Consider the following 11,001-nt stretch of genomic DNA (forward strand, 5'->3'; position numbering starts at 1 on the left):
AAAAAAAAACTAACTATTACACATTTCCTTACCTTTATGACAAATTTTTAATAAAGATAGCTATTACACGTTTTCTACCCTAATTATGGCTGTTAGAAAAAATAAAAACATTTTCTTTTTTACTTTCTTAACCGGTATCAAGCAGAATGAGGTGAGGCATTTGCTTATTTTATTGTTTTTTGTTATTAGCATTTGCTTTATTTATATATATATATATATATATATATATATATATATAAATTTGTCTTTGAGGTGTCATAGGAATAAATTGATTCTAGAAATATAAAAAATTATAAATTTAGTCTTTGAATATATAAAAAGTACAACAATTTAATCCTATCATTAAATTTGTGAGATCATTTTATCATTAAATTATAATGTTTAAAAATCAATTTGACAATATATTATATTTTTTAGAACTAAATTATAAAGTTAATATAATTAAATTTGTAAGACCATTTTGTCATTAAATTATAATATTTAAAGACTAGTTTGACAATATATTATATTTTTTGAGAACTAGTTTGATATTTAGTTTGTCATTCAATTATCTATAGAACTAATTTGTTATCAAATTATCTTCAAAATTAATTTATCATACTTTTTACATATTCATATACTAAGACTATGTTTGACAAAACTAGGCAAAAGTTAGTTGCTGAAATAGAAGCTGAAAAACTAGTATATTGAAGGATGGTAAAATTAGTTGCTAAAATAGATGAAAAATATAAAATCACATAAAATAATAAAATAATGATTTATTTTAAAAAAATAACTAAAAAATTGAATAAATATATTGAGGATAAAAATAAAAGAAAATAAAAAAATAAAAAAGATAGAATAGTCAAAAAATACTAAAAATCACTAAAAAAAATGTATTTATCGAATAGTCAAATAAATTTTTTAATTAGTAAAAAAAATTAAAAATTAATTAAAATATCCTGTAAACATATCCTAAATTTAAATTATATATTTTTTAAACATCAATTTTTCCGTGCTTACACTTTTTTAATGAGGAATTTGATTATTTATTTATTTATTTTTAATACAGATGCTCTTAGTAAATTAATAATAACTCAAAGCCTATTTATGAATGGTCCTGAATCGATAATTAAAAAACTGCGAAATAACAGGTGGAGAATCTTGTCCTGTCGTCAAAACTTATTAGTATCAGTCGGTCACATGGATCTACGAAGCAACAACAACAATGGACTACTTCACTCTTCTTAGTTAGTTAGCCTCTTCATTTCATTTTCTTCTTTCCTCAAAAAGACTCAACACACCCCTGTTTTATGCTCTCTTTCTGTCACTTGTGTTTATCCAAGCACACCAAAAACAGAGAAAATGAGGATGGATTATTTGAAGCAAAAGTTTCCCTTCAACCACAGAAACCTCTTCCTCAAATTGCTCCTCACAATCTTCTTCATAGGCCTCGCTTTCCGCATCCTCTTCTTCCACTCCCTGTCCCCTCAGATTTCCCCTGTTTTGGAATCCCCATTTCCTGAGAAAGTGACATTACCAGAACCTCAGACTTCAACTGTTCCAGAAGAAGAACATGTTCCCGAACCTCCACCTGTTATAGAACATGTTTCCGAACCCCCACCTGTTCTCGAACATGTTCCCCAAACTGAAGATCAACTGTCTCCCACTGACTCAGGTGAGTGTTGTTGGGTTCTTATCTTTTAACCCCCCCTTACACAAAAATATACCCACGTGAGATTTAGATCTGCATTCCAGAAATGTTGTTGTGGGTTTTTTTTCTGATCATAGGTTAAGTACTACATGAAGTTGAATGGTTTTCTTTTCCATGTTACATACATGAGTTTAATTTTTATGTACTTTGAGTCTAATTTCAACTAATTAGAAATTAGACACGACGTTTAAAATAATTATTGCGTCAATTTATAATTAGATGGAAAAAAAAGTACATTTGATTGCATGGATCAACTAAACTTGAGGTTGAATCCAGCACATACATCTGCCATATATATTCAAAGAGAAATCTTTGTTGCCCATGTTAAGTTCTACATAAATTAGTTGGGTTGTGGATTAAGAATGTGAATGCAAGGTTCTAACTTGAACTTAATTGAATGCAGAGAAATGTGATTACTTTAATGGGGATTGGATCCCGAACCCGTCGGGTCCAGTTTACACTAATGACAGCTGCGACCTCATTGAATCTCATCAAAATTGCTTGAAGAATGGGAGGCCTGACAGAGACTTTCTGTATTGGAGGTGGGCTCCCAGAGAGTGTGATTTGCCTCAGTTTGATCCAAAGAGGTTTCTCAACTTGATGCGGAACAAAGCCTGGGCACTCATTGGTGATTCCATTTCCCGCAACCATGTGCAATCGCTGGTCTGCATTCTTTCCAAGGTATGTCTTCACACGCTATGAATAGTTCTGCTTGCTAACATGAAAAGATTGTCATTATTTTTTTCTTTCATGATGGACAAAGCTAGTCGTTCGGCACAAATGTTGTTTTCCTTTCTGTATGATCTTTGTGAATGTTTCTGAGGATCAGACAACTGCCTTTTGTACTTATGTATTTGGACCAGATTTTGTTTTTCGTTTCAATTCCCAAACCTTGGAAATTTATTTACTTTGAACAATATAGTCAAGAATTGGTTGCTGTTTGTGTGAGAAACCATTTGTTTAGATGCACTTGTTTGCATAAATTAATGATGGAGTAGGCCTACATACTTGGTTGTTATATGTTTATGTTGGCGTCTAGCGTATGGAGAATTAAGTCATTGTTTTTTATTTCTTAGCTTTGTGCTTACCCAAGTTGCTTCAGAATCTAGGCTACGGAGATTTAGATACTACAAGAATATTTGAAATCATTTGTTTTATTTTTGGCTCTGAAGTCATTGAGAGCAGCATCATTTTAGTTTACAAGACTTGATGGTCTATTGATAGATGATTGATTTGAATTTCCATTGGAATGATTATTCAAAGGGTTTGTAGTGAAAAAATTGTTGAAAGATAGCTGTAGAAGATGCCAAAAAGAAAAAAGAATGGGCTAGCATAAGTAGAGAAGTTATCATCTCAAAGTGACAGATTTAAAAAGGATAGTGACTAGTGAGTATGATGGCTAATGGCATGAACAAGCTGGAGCTCATATTTATAAAGAAGTCCAGTCCAGTCACACATAGTTGCAATTAGCCTACTTCAGGCCTGACGTCATAACTTCCAGAAGTCCCTTCTGACTTGTGTCTCAGCTTTCTTGATATAATTATGCATTTATTTTTAATTCAAGACTTATGAGATTTAGGTCTCAGGGTGGTCCCTGTTCCTCTCCTTTCTTCTTCTTGTTCTTTTTTTAACCTTATTTGCTCACCATTTTGTGTCTACATTAGGTGTATACATACATCTCATATAGTAATAAATTCACTTTCTTAAATGATTGACTGCATTGTGAAAGCTGGACTTTGCCACGGCCTGTTTGGACTGTCAATTGAAGCATGTTTAATTATGAAATTAATCTATAATTAGGCATAAGAGAAGTACAAATTTTCATATAGTTTGGCAAATTCTACCTGCCTCATGTAGTAGTGAGAAGTAAAATGCATAGTAAGTGTGTATTAAAACCCAGCATGATCTTAACTCCAACCACTTTGATGAAATGTATGCACTAGCACTTTCCTCTGTCAGGTGAATGCAGGCCCCACCCATCAACATGTCTTTCTCTATTCGATGGTACAACTGTGTTTGTCACTTGATTTGTTTCCTTATCAAATTTAACCGTCACCACTACAAAATTGTATCACATCATTTTGAAGCGTAATGTATTTCAGAAATTATGATGGCCTACATATACTGTTTTTACTCTTTGGAACCATTGGAAGATGAGTGATTCACTTGAATTAATTTGTCCTTCAGGTGGAAAAACCTGCCTTAGTCTACCATGACGAGGAATACAAGTGCAAAAGATGGAACTTTCCCTCGTACAACTTAAGTTTGTCAGTTATTTGGTCACCATTCCTTGTGGAAGCTGCTATTTTTGAAGACATAAATGGTGTTTCGAGTTCTGAAGTTGAGCTACATCTTGACAGACTGGATAGTAAATGGACAGATCAGTACCTCGATTTTGATTACATTATTATTTCAACCGGGAAATGGTTTCTCAAATCTGCAATTTACTATGAGAATGAAACTATATTGGGCTGCCACTCCTGTCCTAAGAGGAACCTGACAGAGCTGGGGTTTAACTTTGCTTATCGCAAAGCCTTGAAATTTGTGATGAACTTCATAGTGACTTCCAATCACAAAGGGTTGATTTTTTTCAGGACATTCACACCAGATCATTTTGAGAATGGGGAATGGTTTAGTGGGGGAACTTGCAACAGAACAGCACCAATTAAAGAAGGTGAAATGGAAATGAAATATTTGAACAAGATGCTTCGTGAAATTGAGTTAGAGGAGTTTGGAAAGGCAGCTTCTGAAGCTTCAAAAAATGGGGTGAATTTTAAGCTTGTGGATTTTGCTTCACTTTCACAGTTGAGACCTGATGGGCATCCTGGTCCATACAGGCAATTTCATCCATTTGAAAAGGACCAAAATGCTAAAGTTCAGAATGATTGTCTGCATTGGTGCTTACCTGGGCCAATAGACTCTTGGAATGATATAATAATGGATATGGTTGTCAATGGGTAAGAAAAAGAAAGACGGTTAAAAGCCCCATACAGTTGTGTATATTGAGTGAATTGTTACTCTCTGTATACCATGATTCTTGATATTCATATTTATACGGATGGACAATGGAGATTGGAGGCAAATAAATTAAATGTAGCAGAAAGGATTCTAAATATCAGCTTACAGCTAATTTTGATATGGAAGTGCATTGGCATGGAAATCTGTTTCTTTGTCTCCTTTTCTGTTTTTGGTGCTTGTATAACGCGCCATCCGTGGTTATTTTAGGCAACTATAGTCTATAGTTCTATCTTTTTCCATTTTCTTGCAATATATTTGATGAGTTGTGTTGTGTTACACAGCTATAAAAATGTAATTTAATTAGTTTTGAGGATGGTTGGATAAGATAAAATGTCAGGGATTATTTATACTTAATTCAATGAATATGTTAAAATTATCCACTAGATGCGAGTAGGCTGAATTTTATGTTGGCTGGCGAATTTCGTATGCAATTTTATTTTTGTCTTGAGCCTGAGACGAATGGTTGAGCATATATTAGTTCAACATTCCAATAAGTGGAATATTGTGGCATTATTGCAAAAAGAATGGGTTCAATACTATATATGCTATAAATTTCTCGTAGTATTTTCCTTACATATAACCTTTACTATGTAGTATGTGTTTGGTTTCGCCCGAAAGAGGAAAGCGTATGTAAGGACATAAAAATCAGAAGCTATTTTTACTTTTTCTGTATTAAGGAGGGTCGAAGCCCGAAGAGATTACAAAAATGAAAAATCAGAAGTTGTTTGTATAAGCTTTTATGCTGATGTGAAAATGTCGCAATTTTTGAAATCAAAGTGACATATCGTCATATAGATCTACACACGCCATATATTTGAATGACTGTTACTCAATTTCTGACTCTATACCATCCAAACAGTGATGCATTTTCCATTTATAAGTTTTTTTCTATTATCATTACTCATGTAAAAAAGACATTCCGTATTTGAACTTAAACTTTTTTAAAAATTAAAAAAAAATATTATATTAATTTATAATAATTGAAAGTAAAAATATTCAGAAGAAAAATGACACAAAATGAAAGTATTTTATACATAAAAAGTTGGGTTAAATTAGTTTTTTTAAATTTATTTTTAGACATAGGACTATTAGGGATGATTTTAAACTTTTACAAATTAAATTAATTTTAAAAATTGAAGGATGAAATTTCAACTAAAAAAAATTAAAGGACGAAATGTAACCTAAAAACTAAATTATAGATGAGATAATAATGAGGTGACACCGTGACACGGTTGTTGCTGAAGTAGCCACAAAGAGGGGAAGGGGCAGAAGGGCCCCGAAGGAGAAAACTTCATCAACGAACGAAGCCAACAATCAACATCTTAGTCTCAGCCACACCAATTCCGCCCTCATCTGATAAGAATTGCTTGAGATGCGTCTTGAGAAGGAGAAGACTGAAGAGCTCGAAAACCGTGGGCGTGAGCAAGAGAAGCTTCAGACTGAGCTGAAACAGTTGAAGGATTTTAAACCTACCATGCTATTGGTGAGTTCACTTCATCTTGCATATGAATGTTTTTATTTTTATCTTGCTTTTTAAATTGTGTTGAGGGCAATTGGGACCCTATGAACCTTGCTGACTAGCTTCTCGTGAACCATGCTACGCTTCGTTCACTGGCTTAAGATCTAATGAATGCGGTGTAACAGTTGGTCCTTACGCTAACAATTACTAACAAGTAAGTAAATCACCTTGGAATGCTCGTGAATCCATAGAAGAGAAATTCGTAATCAGGACCGGATTAGTATCTGGCAGTCAGGTCCAAGCAAGTTAGACATGTGTCCACAATTGTGGTCTTCATGGTCGTAGAGACCCCAAAAACCTTGACCCAAATTGTGATTGTGTTTCCTTCTCTTTTTCTGTAGAATTTGCCTGTGTTAAAAGATAATAAACAAAAGAAGGATAAGAAGAAAAGGCCTTCTCCACCTTACATTTTGTAGATGAAAGACCAATGGAATGAGGTAAAAACTGGAAAGGTGTGATTTTAGTTCACCAGGTTTCAATTGTGTTTCTCAGGTGTCACAATTGTGCGATTTTGTCCCTCTGTTAATTGGAACTTGTTGAAGTGACATTCATGTGTCTGAGGGGACTAAAATGGCACATAATTGCAATACTTGGAGGACTCAATTGACGCAATTGGAACCCAATGGACTAAAATTGCACTTTTGGGATACTTGGGGATCCAATTGGCACAATGGGAACTGACAGACTAAAATTGCACAATAGCAACAATTGGAGGACCAAAAGTGTAATTAAGCCTATAAATTGTTAATAATAAATGAAGCCTATTTATGCATCTGAAACTAAAAAACAATGGTCTTCAATTCTTAATTAAACTCTGAAATAACTGGTGGAGAATTTTGTCCTGTCATCAAAACTATTAATCAGTCGGTCACACGGATCTAGGAAGCAATGGACTACTTCACTTTACCCCATCTTGTTAGCTTCTTCATTTCTTTGCTCAAAAAGACTCAACAACCCTGTTCCATGCTCAGTATCTCTGACTTGTGTTTGTCCAAGCACTGAGCCAGATACAGAACCAACCAAAAACAGAGAAAATGAGGATGGATTATTTGAAGCAAAAGTTTCCCTTCAGCCACAAAAATTTCTTCCTCAAGTCACTTCTCACAATCTTCTTCCTAGGCCTCGCTTTCTGCATCCTCTTCTTTGACTCCCTGTCCCCCCAGATTTCCCCAGTTTTGGAATCCCCATTTCCTGAGAAAGTGCCATTACCAGAACCTCAAAATCCACCTCAGACTTCAACTGTTCTAGAACATGTTCCCGAACAGCCACCTGTTCCAGAACATGCTCCTGAACCCCCACCTGTTCTGGAACATGTTCGCGAAACTGAAGATCAACTGTCTCCCACAGACTCAAGTGAGTGTTGGGTTATTACCTTTTAACCCAAATACAACAAAACTATATGCACGGGTGTTAACTTTGCAATCCTGAAATGCTGTTGTGGATTTAGTTTCTCATCATAGGTTGTAGTACCGTATGAAGCTGAATGGTTATGTATGTTACATGGATGAGTTTAATTTTTATGTACTTGGAGTCTAATATCAACTAATTAGAATTTTGATATATCTTTTAAAATAGTTATTACATCAATTTATAATCAGATTAAAATGTACCACCGAACGCATAGAATTTAATTAAAATGTGTCAGTTTAACTACTAATCTCAAGCTTTAGCCCTGCTATGCAGTAGTATTAAATACTTTGCTGCCTATAGTGTTCTTACTCACTTAAGATTGTCTCTTGTGAAGGGATACATGTAATTTGTAACACAAAAATTAGACAAAAATGTACATTTTAATTAAATTCTACATAAATTAATTGGATTGTGGGTTAGGGATGTGAGTGTATGGTTCTAATTTGAACTTAATTGGATGCAGAGAAATGTTATAACTTTAGTGGGGATTGGGTCCGGGTTACACTAATGAAAGCTGTGACCTCATTGTTTTTCTTCGTACCCCATTGCCCGGAGGCTCTTCGCTATGCGAACATTGTATCTCATCAAAATTGCTTGAAGAATGGGAGGCCTGATAGAGAGTTTCTGTATTGGAGGTGGGCTCCAAGAGATTGTGATTTGCCTCAGCTTGATCCAGAAAGGTTTCTCTACATGATGTGGAGCAAAGCCTGGGCACTCGTTGGTGATTCCATTTCACTCAACAATGTGCAATCGCTGCTCTGCATTCTTGCCAAGGTATGTCTTCACACACAAAGAATGGTTCTACTTACTGACTTGAAAAGTTTGTTATTGTTTTTTTATTCCATGAGGATCATACAAGTTTCCATTTTGTACTTATGTTTTCTTCCTGATTGTGTGTTGAACCAGATCTTGTTTTTTTGGTTCCAATGCCAAATGCTGGAGGTTGGTTTATTTACTTTGAACAATAAAATCAAGGATCTGTTGCTGTTCAAGTGAGAAAGGTTTTATTTAGCTGCACTTGTTTGTGTAAACAAATGATAGAATAGGCCGAAGTACTTGGTAGTTAGTTACTCCTTCCGGTCCTATATATTGGTCACTTTCAATCGAATCATCAAAGATCAAGGAAGGGAAGTTAAGCCATTAAATATGTCTGAAAATAAAACAAGTTTCCAATTATACCCTAACATAATTACACATCCAACTAATTTCACTATTAACTAATTAAATGCTTAGCCTAAATTATCATCTCACATTCTCTCTCTTCCACACCATTATTAACATTCACTCATTACTCTACTATCCCCATCAATGGATATTGACCAATAGCAACCTTCAATCTCAATAATCAATGCCAACAAATCCTCTTGGCTTACAATGGGTTCCTTGTCTTTCTCCATAGAGAGAAAAACGTTCCGGTTTCAATTGAGAAAGAAAACAAAAGGCATAGGTAATATGAGAGAGAAGATAATACAAGAGACAGAAAGAGAATTGAGTATTTGAAGAGGTACTCATATTTTCATTAATTGCATGGAGTGAGAAGAGTGGGTGGACTGTGCATGAAAAATAGACTTCCTTAATAATGAAGTGTTGAGAATAGTATAAATGACAGAATTGGAAAATCATTATTAATAGGTTAATTGGTGGCTTATAAATAGAACCAAGTATTCCATTTAGGATGTGACCAATATATAGGACCGGAGGAAGTATATGTTTATTAATTACTCGCAGAAACCATTGGAAGAGGAGTGATTCACTTGAACTCTTTTGTCCTTCAGGTGGAACAACTTGTCTCATTCTACCATGACGAGGAATACAAGTGCAAAAGCTGGCGTTTTCCCTCATACAACTTCAGTATGTCACTTATTTGGTCACCATTCCTTGTGGAAGCTGCTATTTTTGAAGACGAAAATGGTGTTTCGAGTTCTGAAGTTGAGCTACATCTTGACAAACTGGATAGTAAATGGACGGATCAGTACCTTGACTTTGATTACATTAGTTTTTCAATCGGGAAATGGTTTCTCAAATCTGCAATCTACTATGAGAATGACACCATATTGGGCTGCCACTCCTGTCCTAAGAAGAACCTGACAGAGCTGGGGTTTAACTTTGCTTATTGCAATGCCTTGAAATTAGTAATGAACTTCATAGTGTCTTCGAATCACAAAGGGATTTTTTTACGGACATTCACACCTGATCATTTTGAAAATATGGAGTGGCTTAATGGGGGAACTTGTAAGAGAACGACACCAATTAAAGGTGAGATGGAAATGAAATATTTGAGAAAGATGCTCCGTGACGTTGAGTTGGATGAGGTTGGAAAGGCAGCTACTGAAGCTTAAAAAAATGGGGTGAGTTTAAAGCTTGTGGATGTTGCTCCATTTTCACTATTGAGACCTGATGGGCATCCTAGTCCATACAGGCAATTTCACCCATTTGAAAAGGACCAAAATGCTTCTAAAGTTCAGAATGATTGTTTGCATTGGTGCTTACCTGGGCCAATAGACTCTTGGAATGATATAATAATGGATATGGTTGTCGATGGGTAAGGAAAAAAAAAATCAGTTAAAAGCCCCGTACAGTTGTGAATATTGAGTGCATCGTTACTCTGTATACTATGTGTGATCTTGACATTCATATTTATACAGAAGGACAATGGAAATTGGAGGCAGATAAATAGAATGTATAAACTATTTTTTCTTCAATAAATAATAAGTTATCCTCGAGATATGGTTCAGAATTCAGATGGTGAAATTTTATGTTGGCTGGCGTATTGCGTGTGCAATTTAATTTTTACTGCACGAACCACTGCTTGAAGCTTGAGCAGTTGATCATTAATTTATTCATGGTAAATAATCCTTCTGAGGGTATTAATTAAGGGTATTGATTTAGGAATTTAAAGTAAAAATATTATTATTAGACGGTGAAAAGTTATTTTGTTCATGATTTTTTTTTATAATTTACATAATAAATATTTTTTTAATTCATTAATCAATGACCTAAGAATACTAGTTAGCAATATTTTTATTTATTTATTTGATGACATCAGTTTAGTTTTGCATTTATCCACATTCCATCAAATGGAAACATTGCGGCATTAGTGAAAAAACAAAGCGGTTAATCCTTGTAGCATTTTCCTTAGATTAGTAGTCTTCTATATATTTATAAAAACTGTCCAACACTTTGTCAAGTGTTTTTTTTTTTTTTTTTTTTTATGTTCTCACTTACTCTCTCCTACTTTCTATCTTTCTATCTCTCTCTACATATATATCTCTTTTGTGCTTTTTATGTAACTGTTATTATGCAAACACTAAAAAGCTTATTGCATGGGCACACCCCTTTGTCTCTCATGTTCATTCATTTT

At 34.3% G+C, this 11,001-nt stretch overlaps 2 protein-coding genes across 5 annotated transcripts; both read left to right on the forward strand.

Annotated features, from left to right (window-relative positions):
• The first annotated feature begins 1,142 nt into the window (after window positions 1–1,142).
• On the forward strand, window positions 1,143–5,094 carry LOC114413440 (protein trichome birefringence-like 24). The gene is made up of 3 exons (XM_028377856.1): window positions 1,143–1,657; window positions 2,097–2,374; window positions 3,881–5,094. The coding sequence occupies exons 1-3, from the start codon at window positions 1,345–1,347 to the stop codon at window positions 4,652–4,654; spliced, it is 1,365 nt and encodes a 454-aa protein (XP_028233657.1). The 5' UTR covers window positions 1,143–1,344; the 3' UTR covers window positions 4,655–5,094.
• Window positions 5,095–5,921: 827 nt separating this feature from the next.
• On the forward strand, window positions 5,922–10,381 carry LOC114413441 (protein trichome birefringence-like 23). Of its 4 annotated transcripts, XM_028377859.1 has the most exons (5): window positions 5,923–6,194; window positions 8,104–8,164; window positions 8,214–8,414; window positions 8,547–8,582; window positions 9,416–10,381. In XM_028377859.1, the coding sequence occupies exons 3-5, from the start codon at window positions 8,331–8,333 to the stop codon at window positions 9,977–9,979; spliced, it is 684 nt and encodes a 227-aa protein (XP_028233660.1). In that variant the 5' UTR covers window positions 5,923–6,194; window positions 8,104–8,164; window positions 8,214–8,330; the 3' UTR covers window positions 9,980–10,381. The 4 variants fall into 4 exon arrangements, 3 of the variants coding, with proteins under 3 accessions (XP_028233658.1, XP_028233659.1, XP_028233660.1); XR_003666914.1 differs by having other exon boundaries at window positions 5,922–6,194; window positions 8,104–8,414; window positions 8,547–8,641; XM_028377857.1 differs by having other exon boundaries at window positions 5,922–6,194; window positions 8,104–8,414.
• Window positions 10,382–11,001: the final 620 nt, after the last annotated feature.

This window comes from Glycine soja, chromosome 5 (genome assembly GCF_004193775.1).
Source record: "Glycine soja cultivar W05 chromosome 5, ASM419377v2, whole genome shotgun sequence".
NCBI classification, from domain to species: Eukaryota; Viridiplantae; Streptophyta; class Magnoliopsida; order Fabales; family Fabaceae; genus Glycine; species Glycine soja.